The sequence below is a fragment of the Siphateles boraxobius genome, unplaced genomic scaffold (genome assembly GCF_051911475.1).
Source record: "Siphateles boraxobius isolate OS27281-9 unplaced genomic scaffold, OSU_SipBor_1 19, whole genome shotgun sequence".
Taxonomy (NCBI): Eukaryota; Metazoa; Chordata; class Actinopteri; order Cypriniformes; family Leuciscidae; genus Siphateles; species Siphateles boraxobius.
This window is the reverse complement of record NW_027508799.1, coordinates 21355499-21368344: the sequence shown is the minus strand read 5'-3', so window position 1 is coordinate 21368344 and position 12846 is coordinate 21355499. Positions and strand designations below refer to the sequence as shown.

The 12846-nt window shown below is 35.4% G+C and overlaps 2 protein-coding genes across 3 annotated transcripts; both read right to left on the bottom strand.

The window, feature by feature from the left end:
• Nucleotides 1-742: 742 nt before the first annotated feature.
• Nucleotides 743-2594, bottom strand: LOC143741781 (uncharacterized). Of its 2 annotated transcripts, none has more exons than XM_077234233.1 (4): nucleotides 2483-2594; nucleotides 2260-2400; nucleotides 1114-1131; nucleotides 743-972 (listed from the first exon to the last, which is right to left on the bottom strand). In XM_077234233.1, exons 1-4 carry the CDS (start codon nucleotides 2563-2565, stop codon nucleotides 855-857), a joined length of 360 nt encoding a protein of 119 aa, XP_077090348.1. In that variant the 5' UTR covers nucleotides 2566-2594; the 3' UTR covers nucleotides 743-854. The 2 variants fall into 2 exon arrangements, with proteins under 2 accessions (XP_077090348.1, XP_077090349.1); XM_077234234.1 differs by having other exon boundaries at nucleotides 2260-2397; nucleotides 2483-2592.
• Nucleotides 2595-11278: 8684 nt separating this feature from the next.
• Nucleotides 11279-12819, bottom strand: LOC143741782 (uncharacterized). Its single transcript, XM_077234235.1, has 4 exons — nucleotides 12392-12819; nucleotides 12226-12303; nucleotides 12082-12117; nucleotides 11279-11571 (listed from the first exon to the last, which is right to left on the bottom strand). The coding sequence occupies exons 1-4, from the start codon at nucleotides 12472-12474 to the stop codon at nucleotides 11457-11459; spliced, it is 312 nt and encodes a 103-aa protein (XP_077090350.1). The 5' UTR covers nucleotides 12475-12819; the 3' UTR covers nucleotides 11279-11456.
• Between the last annotated feature and the right edge of the window lie 27 nt (nucleotides 12820-12846).

Below are 12846 nucleotides of genomic sequence, written 5' to 3'. Positions count from 1 at the left end.
CATAATTCCCTGATTAATCGAACGCACGTCAATCTTTAGGGATCTGATTCTGTGTGTAATTGTGTGGGTTTTGAATAATTTTTAAAAGACATACAGAGAAGATTGATGAGACCTTACTGATGCTCTCACAGAATTACATTTTATATGAGAGAGAGAGAGAGAGAGAGAAATTGTATAATACCAATTAATATATTTATATGAATTGTTTCCTATATATTCTTCTCTGAATGTGTTATTGCATCCCAATAGTACGTAGTCACATGCAGTTGTAACTACACAGTTATTTTCCCTACATTCTTTTTTGTTTCCTACTGTTGACAGTGAGTTATTGAAATATTTATGAAAACATGCGACCACGTATGTTTGACAGATTTCATCAGCCATACATTTTTGGGCTACTTAAAATTTAAATAACACATTAAAGTATTATGTAATAATCATTAAGTAATAATTTATACAGAACCTTTTTGGCATAAAGGATTTTTTTAAATTGAGTCAAGAACTCTAGGGTTCTATATAGAATTTTATTTGGATACCATGTGCAAAAAAATCTATTTTTGCCATTTATTTTAGGTTTTATTTTTTATGTATGATAAAACAGGCAACGCTACTTGTTATATATTGACAGTATTTTATCATCAACATAAGAAAAGAAGTCAGTGGATAGTAATAAAAATTATTTTATTCATTTGTACGAAGAGATGACATTATCAATGAGAACGTACATTTTTATATTTGCTCTCTTGCATGAATGATAAAATGTCTAATAAAAGTTAGCATTTTAAATCCAAACAATTTTTACATCTTTAAAACAATCAAATAAAAGTAACCTTTTTCTCCTATACATCTCTATACTATTTTTTCCCAGGCCCCCATGGATCCAATGTGGACTTTCCTGCTTCCTCATCCCCATTCTGAATCCTGTCAACCAGATTATCCAAGATACAGGAAGGAAGTGAACATCGTAAATTCCTGTTAAGTACAAATAAATATTAGATTACATATGGATAGTTTTTCCTAGAAGAAATTGGGCTACTTATGTGAATGTCATGAATAATTTATGAATAGGCAAATTCACATTTGAATATTATAATGTTAATTATAAATTCTCACCATGCGAGTAAGTAAACACTGTGGATAAAAAGAAACAAACCAAAAACAAGTCAATATTACTAGCAATTCCGTATAATAAACAATCAAAACAAATCCAGACACACAAATATGTGTTTTATTATCATAGAGGATACACTCAGAATTGTACTTGCAAGGTTGAATTCTTTGATCACATGTTGTTCCAGTGATTCAGAATGAAATAATGCAAGCAATCAAAAGTGCTGTACTTTATTTGCAGACTTAGAATGTGATTCTGGTGTGTGACTTGAGTTAAAAACTGTTGCAAAAATTATAGACATTGAAATGTAATTACATTTTAACCATTGTGACATATCAGTTTACATAAAAACTGATTCAATTCAACAGTCAGAATATTACCAAAGGACAGGAGTACTGCATGTACAACAAGAATTTGAGCATGTTTTAATACCAACATGCAAAAGTCATTCCTGTTTTAATGGTGAAAGACAAAGCCATAAAGTCTACAACAAAACTATAAAGTCTAAGAGGGGTTCTTATATTCAGGATCATGCTTATTTTCTTTTATATGTCCCTTAATTTCTTGCCATTTCCCATTGAATTTCTGGCTGAGTCTCCAGCGATCTCATCTCCAATCTGTAGGGAAGATCCCAGGTTCTTCATGGAACAGGTTGCCAGAGGACAAACCAAATGGCCAAATGCATTAAAAGAAAATCTTATTTAACAGACATATACAAAACCCCTATTTCCTTATATATTTGAGAAGTAAATTACTACAAATATTAGCCTAAAGATAAGTGACAGAGGAAATCCTGTATATGTAAAGGGTATAGCAAAAAAGTTTGTAATAGTGTTTATAAGAATATTGAAGAACTTTTCTTACCTCACTTAAGTAAAAAAATTTATAAGATGTTAAAAATTCAGCAAATTGTCTCCCACCCCAAAACCCATCATTCACACTGTGTGTGTGTGTGTGTGTGTGTGTGTGTGTGTGTGTGTGTGTGTGTGTGTGTGTGTGTGTGTGTGTGTGTGTGTGTGTGTGTGTGTGTGCGTGCGTGCGTGCGTGCGTGCGTGCGTGCGTGCGTGCGTGCGTGCGTGCGTGCGTGTGTGTGTGTGTTTGTGTGTGTGTGCATGTGTGTGTGTGCATGTGTATGTGTGTGTGTATACCTGGTCTGATTGATCGTATTAAACTCTGTGAAGTTCCTCTCTGTAACATTGGAAAAAGTGTCCATATTTTTCATGAGTCTGGTCTTATTGTTTTCCATATTCTCTGTGACATTGGGGAAAGTCTCCATATAAGATCCTCTGCTAAAAACAAATACATCACGAGTATGAAAAAGAATGGTCTTTTTTTTCTAATACTTGTCAATTATGCTTGAAAATATCTTACCTTGTGTTATTGAAGATGGGAAATGCAAGAGTGTAGCTGAGGATCAGAGAGCTGAGAGTCCAGACAGAAAACATGCTGTTCATCACACGAGCACTGACTTACTGAACAGAGGGGAGGTCAATGAAGCAGACCACTGTTGATTCAAGTATATCATTCACATGTTCTTTAAATATGTTATACATCTGTAATATGTCTGTGTGATTCCCACAGGTAGGACTAGATTTTGTCCTTGATTAAGATAGAGACAAACATAAACAGATAGACAGAGAGGATTGATGAGACCTTGTCTGTGTTTTGGAGTATAAAGAGAGGTAATTAGTCACCATGGATAATAAATAAATCAATTGGAAGTGTCACAATGTTGGGCAATAACCATGGGAAAAGACCAGATTTTTGTCTAAAGTATGTGTGTTTGGATACTCAACAGGTCTATCAAAAAGGTTTGATTTTAACATTAGTTTTAGAAGGAATATTTTGTCCATGGACAATTTATCTTTTGTTAAAGTCAAACCAATCTGGCTTCATTTATCTTTTATCAGCTGTTTCTGGGTTGTAGATACTCTGCTTTTACGAGTTTCCCTCTCACAGTGACAATTATTTTCAGGGACTGGGGCCAATAATGATGTGATGTTTTCAGAATCAGTTTTCATAAATGCCTTTTGTGATTACTGGACATCTAACATAATGTGGTTTGCACATGCTATATTATCCTGCTGAATGTCATGTCAATTGATTAAAGGTGCAGTGTGTGATTTTTAGTGGCATCTAGTGGTGAGGTTACGAATTGCAAACAACAAAAGTTATGGTGGCCAACACGAAAATATGTCATCGTCTGAGACAGCAGAGAGTAGCCAGTTCAGCAATGAGGTTTCTTTACAAGGATAAATTAAGAAATTATGTTTACTTAATTATTCAGTTAAAACGTTGTGTGGGAGTGGGTGAGTGGAAAAAACTTCCAGAATGTTCTGCTTACTCGTTTCTCTTTCCCTTTAATTTTATTCTAGAGAGTGCTCATGGCACCATTCAAAAACACTGACTGTCTTTTCATCCGCATTTTTGGTAATGACGTGAAATTGGCCTGCTGGCTGTGAAGTGCAACTCCAAAATTCAAGTAGGTGTGTGTGTTGTGTGTGTGTGTGTGTGTGTGTGTGTGTGTGTGTGTGTGTGTGTGTGTGTGTGTGTGTGTGTGTGTGTGTGTGTGTGTGTGTCTGTTAGGCGGTCATCCACTTTCGTAGCACAGCGTGAGAGCACCACTTTGTCTTAATCCTCTTTGTGGTGACCTTACTGTGGCATGAAAACTGGCTGTTGTTTGCCACAAAAGAAAAGTAATCTAAACCATTAAAATCTATCAGACTATCCATGGGGTTACTGAAAGCAACGATTAAAAGAATGAAAGGAGTACAAGAAAAGGTACATGCAAGGAAACATTGCTAATCTCTCAGCAGGGTCACTAAGATTCTGGTAACCTCTAATCCCTTCAAGACATGTTAAAAACAGATGCACGCAATAAGACTCATCCACAGTTTTACATTATCAATCCGTGACACGTTCAGTCACTTTGAGCTTACATGCAGGACTAAAATGGTGGCTAGCAAACAAAAACAGTCTTGTGTATTAATTTTGAACATGGCTTTCCATAAGACGTAAATGAAAAAAACGAAGACGTGTGGAGCAAGTGGTGGTTTGTTGTCTCACTTATTGCAGAATCAGTTTCTGCGCTCCTATTGTTTTTTTATTTGACGGCTGTCGTAGGATTAGTCACACTGCAGGATTGTGCCTCAAAACGTCTGACACTGCCTTCATTTTGTCTGAAGTACAATTTGATCGCAATGGTCATTAATCAGTCCTCGGCGAACATGTCAAACCAGCGATCAAAAAAAGAATTTGGCCCAGAATCAGAGGAATCTTTCAGGATTTTCTCACTTGGGAATCTTGGCCAAAATCGTACAGTACTTAATGCCCAGTACATATTGTATGATTTTGGGCTGTCCCAGACAAAAGATGACAAATCATGGTGATTTCTGTGTTTGTGGCTTCTAAACGCTGGTCCTACATTGTACAGTGAGAGAGGTTCAAAGATGGCCGTTGTCACGGTCTTACAACCAAAGATAGCCTGCGATAGTTTTCTGACAGTGTCAGGAATTTCGCATGATCATCTCACTGCTGCTACGACCTACGTCTACTGACTAGCCATAAAAATGCAACATGAAATTGCTTATGGATCAATGTGACATGGCGCTATTGGACGTTTAATTACCATTGAAAAGACGTACATCACTCTGACACGTCCCGTCATGGTTGAAAAATAGTTCCAAAATGAAATTTGAACGGACGTCTTTGACGCTATCTGTTCTGTGTTACATATTTTTACTGATGTAAAAATCATCATCCTGCGGCGACTATTTTTGGCCAGGACACAATGTTGCCGTCTGACCAATGTTTGCTGGGTACTTACCTCAAGCCCCATTTGCCAAATTGGCATTCCAAGTGGGCCTCTTTTCCCTAGCCATGACCGCGTCCATATTCTCTTCTTTTGCTTCCTCATCTTTTTTTTCAGCGCACATAAAAAACACATTTGCCAAAGTGTGATTTATCTTGCTCTATTTGTTTACCATTAGGGCATGCTGATGACGTTTTATTCTTCTATACTAACTTGCGTCGAGCCAACGATTAAATAGGTGTCATCATCGTACATGTTACATATACATATCACACCTAAGTTTATTAGAACTATGTCGTGCAGTGTGATATATAATGATCTTAGGATTGCCAAAAGCGCAGTGTGTCGCAAGTGTTGGGGGAAAAATCTTCCATGAACATTGTATAAATAATGTTTTTGTGCTAATGTTATGCTAATGTTATTAAAGACCAGATAACCTTGAACTAACAACGTTACCAGAATAATGTTTGATCATAACTTTAAGAGAACCTTTGGTCTAACATTATAGCTAATCTATGTGAAACAGTCAAGGTAATGGATTTCAGTATCCTCTAATGCTGTGTTTTCAGATTTGGTGACCCTGATATATATCCAGCTGTTCACATCAGGCCAATATCCTTTAGTATAAAACAGGATCTATGCGTAACGAATTTCGGATAACGGATCACCAATCTGAAAACCCTAAACATGAAATTGTGAAAATGGTTAACTGGACTTGTTCTGTTTGAACTGTAATAAGACGTACTGGTGTTATGAACTTTGCTATATTAGTCACTATATGATATTCACAGCTGTGGAAGGAACGGAAAAGGGACTGATATTGTTTACTTGTTCAGCTCAAGAGTCCCATCTGTTACTTCAAACAAGTGTTTCAATCCCAAACACTAGAGTGTGGCGACAAGCTAGAACTTCTTAAAACCAGCAAACCAACTTAGGCCAACAACACAGTTGAGCAGCACCATTTTGTGTGTGTGTGTGTGTGTGTGTGTGTGTGTGTGTGTGTGTGTGTGTGTGTGTGTGTGTGTGTGTGTGTGTGTGTGTGTGTGTGTGTGTGTGTGTGTGTGTGTGTGTGTGTGTGTGTGTGTGTGTGTGTGTGTGGTACCCTCTTCTGGTAGTCCCATGCAGGTGCAGCTTTACATTTATTTTGCCATTATCTCTTGTTTCCTTTTACTGTGAGTTTTCATTTTTAGATGCATTTTTTTATTTAAAGAAAGAAAGGAAATGGAGTCATTGGATAGTATTAAAATTATTTTATTCTTCATTGGATGACATTAGCAAAGTGTTGATCTAATCTAAGCAAGGCTCAAAGGATAGACATTTTGCAATTAAATCTATCTAAGAACAATCAAAAGTTTTTCTCCTTTTTCACCTGAACATATCTTATTTTTTCCCAGGCCCCCATGGGTCCCGTGCGTTCGTTCCTGCTTTCTGATCCCCAGTCTGAAGCCTGCTGGTCAGTGCATGTACTTCACAGGTAGGAAGTCGACAGGCGTCGCTGTAAGGTACAGATAAATATTAGCATGCATTGGAATGCCATAGTAGTTTTTCCAAGAAGAAATTGGGCTACCAGGAAGAATCTTGCATGCTTAATTGTATTGCACTCATGTGAATGACATAATTCATAACAACATTCATCATTCATAACATTCACATTTTAGTCTTGTCATGTTAATTATAAATTCTTACATTATAAAGGGAACGTCATCAAGTCACTTAAAGGGATAGTTCACCCAAAAATGAAAATTCTGTCAGTATTTACTCACCATCATGTTGTTCCAACCTTGTAAGACCTTTGTTCATCTTCGGAACACGGATTAAGATATTTTTGATGAAATCTGAGAGCTGGATCACTCCTCCATAGGCTTCTGAGGGATTGAAACTTGCCAGCCCCTAAAAGCTATTAAAGATATCGTTAAAATAGTCCAAGTGACTACAGTGGCTCTATCTTAAGTTTATCAAGCGACGAGAATACTTTTTGTTTGCAAAAACAAACAAAAATAACGACTTTATTTCAACTATTCATTTGCTTCTCTATGGGCCTCTGGTGAGTTAACTTAGTGCGATTGCGTAGAGCTACGTCACACGTAGGCTCACTATTGGCCGACGCTGGTCATGTGGGTGATGCGTGTGACATACAACAACAGAAGCTCTACGCTATTATACTAGTGAACTGACTCGAGGCCCACAGAAAAGGACATGAATAGTTGAAATAAAGTCGTTATTTTTGTTTGTTTTAGCGCAAAAATAGTGTTCGTGTCGTTTGATAAATTTAAGATTGAGTCACTGTAGTCACTTGGACTATTTTAACGATGTCTTTAATAACTTTTCGGGGCTGGCAAGATTCAATCCCTGAAGAAGCCTATGGAGGAGTGATCCAGCTCTCAGATTTCTTCAAAAATATCTTAATCCGTGTTCCGAAGATGAACGATGGTCTTACGGGATGAGGGTGAGTAAATACTGACAGAATTTTCATTTTTGGGTGAACTATCCCTTTAAAAAGACAAACAAAACAAGCCGGTCAATTTTATTAGCATTTCTGTAAACAGGCAAGCCGCATAGACAAATTTAAACACACACAATGTCATAATTATTTAGATTCAGAATTGTTCCTGAGGTCGAATTCTTTGATTGCATGTTATTTAGACGATAATACAATGTTTTGTAGCATACGTATGTCAACACACATAAGTGTTATAACATTTTAACTAAGAATTAAGAAATGACAAATCATTTCACTTAAAACTTTGATTCAATAAGTGTTTTTTATGAATATTCCCAAAAGAGAGGAGCAATGATATTTTGATACTGAAATGAAAAAGAAAAAAAAACATTTCTTTTGGTGAAAAAATACCATAAAGACAGCACTGAAATTCTCTCATTCAGGATCATGCTCATGTTCCTCCATTTCTTTCCAATTTCCATTGGATCTCTGTCCGAGTCTCATCTCAACTCATTCACACTGTTTCTGTTCTGTCAAGCGTGTGTGTGTGTGTGTGTGTGTGTGTGTGTGTGTGTGTGTGTGTGTGTGTGTGTGTGTGTGTGTGTGTGTGTGTGTGTGTGTGTGTGTGTGTGTGTGTGTGTGTGTGTGTTATATCCCCGTCTTTTCTTGATTGTCTTTTTGTCCTTTTCCATCTCTCCAAACCTTTTTTAAATCCTTTTTTTCCTAATCCGTTTATCCTTTTCTAATAAAGGAGTGGTTTCAGTTTAATATGTTGCAGGCTCATTTATTGGTAATAAAAAATAAATGATAATGTTGAAACTAAATAATCTAATAATATTGGGCTTGTTTTGGGCTTGTTTTTGAAGCTACAGTTGCTTATTTGTCTCGCGAGAGTTGGCAACTGTGCTGCGCAGCCATTTGGTTTTTGCAAGCGACAACAGTGTAACCAGCTCTATGGCAAAAGTTCGGGCAAAGCATGCAAACTGTTCTGTCGTTTGGTTGCACAGACGAGCACATAACACTATTTTACCAAAAAAATGTCACAGCTGTCTTATACAAATCTCAGGCGGTCAATAAACATGACGGTCCATGCAAGTCGATTTGAATTAATGTAATGGAACAGCTACATATAGGCTACATGTATCCAACCATTCAGAAACCAAACGTCCAGGTGCGTCTAAAAGTTGCAACCTCTACCTGAGTCTCTTTATAAGGCTGCACTCCACTACTGGTTATTATTTCTGACATTTCGGATGAGTGAGATTCGAGGTTTTGTTATTGACATGTATCCGAAGCTCGTGTAAAGGATCGTTTGTCTTCTGAACGGAGGCGGGGAGCAGAAGTATGGAGCTAGAATTGTGTCTTTATTACATGGGAGAAAATAAATGATCTGAGAGGAAAAAAAAAAGTTTGAGAGAAAAAGTTATCACACTGATAGCAAAAAAGCATTTTCATGAGAGAAAAAATTATATTTGAGAGAAAAAGTTTTCATACCAATAGCAAAAAATAATAATATTTGAGACTAAAAAAAGTTTTCTCATAGAACATAAACAAATATAAATTTGATTTTTTTAAATTATTTCTGAGAAAAAAAATCTCTCTCAAAATACTTTGAAAAAAAATCTCAAATATATATTTTTTGCTATCAGTGTGAAATCATTTTCTCTAAAAAAAATGTTTCTCTCAAAAACCCACATGCAGAGGGATGAGATGACGTCACGCCGTGTTGCATTATGGGTCCGCGGCCATATTTACAGGATCGCGCCCTATACCGCTGTATTTAAATGCATGTGTTGGAGGCTCTGTTTGGATTTTCTGTCGAGATTTTAATAAACATCGATATGGTTGTTCAGTTCAACTGCCATATCAGGTCACACGATCGTTCAGGGAGGAAACTGAACAACGGAATACGTTTTTTCAGCTTTCTTTCTTGGAAAAGCAACAAGGGAAGCAGGTCGAGGAGCTGACGAGAAGACGCCAGATCGCGTGGGTTGACGCAATCAGGAGGAAAAACTTTACTTACACTGTCCTCCACTGCATACTACGTTTGTTAAAAGTTGTACAAAGCAAGAGGTTATGTATTGTATATTCCTCGATGACTAACAGTTATGAGGATAGTTGATGAATGATGTTGAATTTGTGGTTCATGTTAGCAGATGATGAAGCCGGGCCACATTGCATGAATCAAATTATATTTATTTTGTTTTCAATTAAAAATTTGCTTTGATATTCTGTACATCTTTTTACATGCCTTTTTAAAATGTTTGTGAATCAAGTTTTTATATAACCGCTTAATGAATACATTAAGTTTCTGTACTGATTGCATCCACAAAGACCCTTTAAGTACATAAACTGGGATGGGCAAAGATACACCAAACTATTTTAAAATAAACTACCAAATACCAAATTTTTACATGTGTCAACATTAACTGATGACAATAAGGCACAGTTGGATTTAACAAGTTACCCCATCTTGTGGCATTATATAGTAATGTGCAACCATTTTTTTCTTGCACAACCTATGAAAACTTAACATATGCTGAAAACAGCAAGGTAACATTAACTATGAGAGCTGCTTTTCAGATCAAATAACTAGAACATTATGTACAATGGTAATCAACTTAGCATAGGCTACGAACACCAAAACTATATCAACGTTGTTTATCGCGGATAGTTTGTCCAAATAACGTTTTTTGGCAGTGGCATTTAGTATCTCCCGGTAGGGTCCTTTCTCTTTTTCTTTAAACATCTCCATTTCTTCTGTTCTTCTTCAATTTTACCTTGAAGAAACTGCATCGAGAGCAAAGAAAACTGTTGTAAGAGAAACACTTTTTTTTGAGAAAATGACTTCACACTGATAGCAAAAAATAGATATTTGAGATTTTTTTCAAAGTATTTTGAGAGAGGTTTTTTTTTCTCAGAAATAATTTAAAAAAATTCAAATTTATATTTTTTATGTTCTATGAGAAAATACTTTCTCTCAAAACTTTTTTTAGTCTTAAATATTATTTTTTGCTATTGGTATGAAAACATTTTCTCTCAAATATTATTTTTTCTCTCATGAACTGCTTTTTTGCAATCAGTGTGATAACTTTTCTCTCAAACTTTTTTTTTCTCTCAGATCATTTATTTTCTCCCATGTAATAAAGACACAATTCTAGCTCCATACAGCAGCTAATTTGCCTACAACCTAAAAGAGGCAAATTTGACAAGCTATAATGAATGATCTGAGTGGTATTTTGAGCTGAAATTTCACAGGCACATTCAGGGAACACCAAAGAGTTATATTACATATTGTAAAAATGTGAAAAGGGGCATAATGTGATATATAAATATAATAATATATTTAATGTATATAATAAAAAAAAATTAATAATAATTTATTTTATGTTCACTACATCAAGAAAATAAAAAGACAATTTTTTTAATTCACAAATAAATCAGCTTCCACTAAACATCAAACGTTGCACATATGTTATGTTTATGTTATAAATTTATAGTAGTTTTTATTAAGTTATATGTGTGTGTAAACATGGACAACAGGGTATTCATTCTATAGAGTTGCATTTGGTGTGTTTTTGGGCCAACTTGTGATAGCCTATAAACAAATTTTTTTAATTAAAATAATAATCACTTGGCAAAGTTTCATAGGAATCATATCTCATATTTTAAAGGAATGTTGTTATTTTCTTTTTACTCTTTTTCATCTGAAGTGCTTCGCCATTAGGTGAACAACATCTGCAGTAAGTCCAAGTCTACATTTTACCCTGCTAATAAAATCAATCATATAAAAAGTGCAATAAATATAATGTTCAATTTTCTCTAAAATGTGAAAGGTTTTACTAAAATTCAATAAAAACAAATGTCCGCTACAGTGGACAGAAATAAACTGCTGAATGTCACTAAAATCATATTACAGAGATTGAGCGTATCTTGCCTAAACATAACATGCCTAAATCAATCCTGTTTTTACAGAATTACAGCAAGCCTAAGATAATCAAACACATCACTTAACTGTAACACATTAGTGAAACTTCCTCTTATATTCAGTGAAAACACCATTTCATCATTATTTGATCATTCAGGTTCATGCTTTATTTCTTGCCAATTCCCATTGGATCACTGGTCATGTCCCCAGCAATCTCATTCCCAGTCTGTAGCTTAGACCCCAGGTTCCACATGGCACAAGTGGGCAGAAAACACATCCTTCTGAAATGAGAGAGAAGTGTTTTTCAGGCACCAAAAAAATACTGAAAGAGGATTTAAATTAATATTCTGTCCCTTTGTCAGTAAGGAAATTATTTAAAGGCCATTTGCTGTATGAATCTGGTGTGTGTCAAAAAGATAGATAAAAGGTGATGTTGGGAATGACACAGGAAGAACGAGACAGGAAGTTATTTGTTATATTTTATGGTAACATTTCACCAGACATTTCAGATTGGATATTTGTGTGAAAAGGGGTTCATGATAGCTGTCAATGTCTCAATTTTATATTAGCATTTTAGATTAGTGTGGTCTACCAAAGACACAATATAATTTTTATCAGTGTAATTATGAATAAAACAAGTATTCTTTTTCCAATTTTGTCATGAGGGCAGCATACATTAATGAACTAATTAACAATTACAATGGAAATAATTATTCCATTAATATAATATAATAATATATTATTATTATATACATTGTTTTAAAAACAAATGAATTAAACGCATGACTTACCGGAATGTTGCCCTTTTTGGTATCCCTGTTTCGGATCTATGGAAGAGTCAAGACATTTGGTTTAGATGAGAGAATTGTTTTAGTATTTTTTTTTCTAAAAAAAATGTGTGGGGGGGTGTTAACATGTAAATTGGTCAATTTTACCGGTTTGTTGGATTGGTCTTAATATACTCTGTGAGGTTCCCCTCTGTAATATAAGGGAAAATCTCCATATGAGATACACTGTTGAAAAGAATAAATCATAAGTAGAATGTGTGTGGGGGGGATAAAATAAAACATTAACTATTTTTTGTACTTGAAAATATCTTACCTTGTGTTATTGAAGATGGGAAACGCAAGAGTGTAGCTGAGGATCAGAGAGCTGAGAGTCCAGACAGAAAACATGCTGTTCATCACACGAGCACTGACTTACTGAACAGAGTGAAGGTCAATGAAGCAGACCACTGTTGATTCGAGCTTATATAAAATTCCCAGATAATTCAAATGCTCATTGATCTTTAGGGATCTGAATGTGTGTGTGTAATTCCCACAGACCGGAGTGGGTTTTGTCCTTGTATAAGACATTTTTAGAGTGATGGGACCTTATCAACATTCTGAAAATATTTGGGAGCTGACAGCGATAGTTTAAGAAACGAAACCCCAGAACGATGAATAGACCTACAGTATACCTAGATATAAGAGTTTTAAAGTTTTAGTTAGACTTAGTGTGACAACAATGATAGAATGATTTCCAGGAACTGGCACCAAAGCAATTTCTCATGATTA

What these genes read in the sequence shown, in the direction of transcription:
- LOC143741781 (XM_077234233.1), bottom strand. Translation starts at nt 2,565, where the DNA reads ATGAACAGCATGTTTTCTGTCTGGACTCTCAGCTCTCTGATCCTCAGC. An exon ending in CCCATCTTCAATAACACAAG is followed by an intron (nt 2,401 to 2,482) that starts GTAAGATATTTT and finishes ATTTGTTTTTAG; the next exon opens with CAGAGGATCTTATATGGAGA.
- LOC143741782 (XM_077234235.1), bottom strand. Translation starts at nt 12,474, where the DNA reads ATGAACAGCATGTTTTCTGTCTGGACTCTCAGCTCTCTGATCCTCAGC. An exon ending in CCCATCTTCAATAACACAAG is followed by an intron (nt 12,304 to 12,391) that starts GTAAGATATTTT and finishes TCTTTTCAACAG; the next exon opens with TGTATCTCATATGGAGATTT. An exon ending in CCAAAAAGGGCAACATTCCG is followed by an intron (nt 11,572 to 12,081) that starts GTAAGTCATGCG and finishes CTCTCATTTCAG; the next exon opens with AAGGATGTGTTTTCTGCCCA.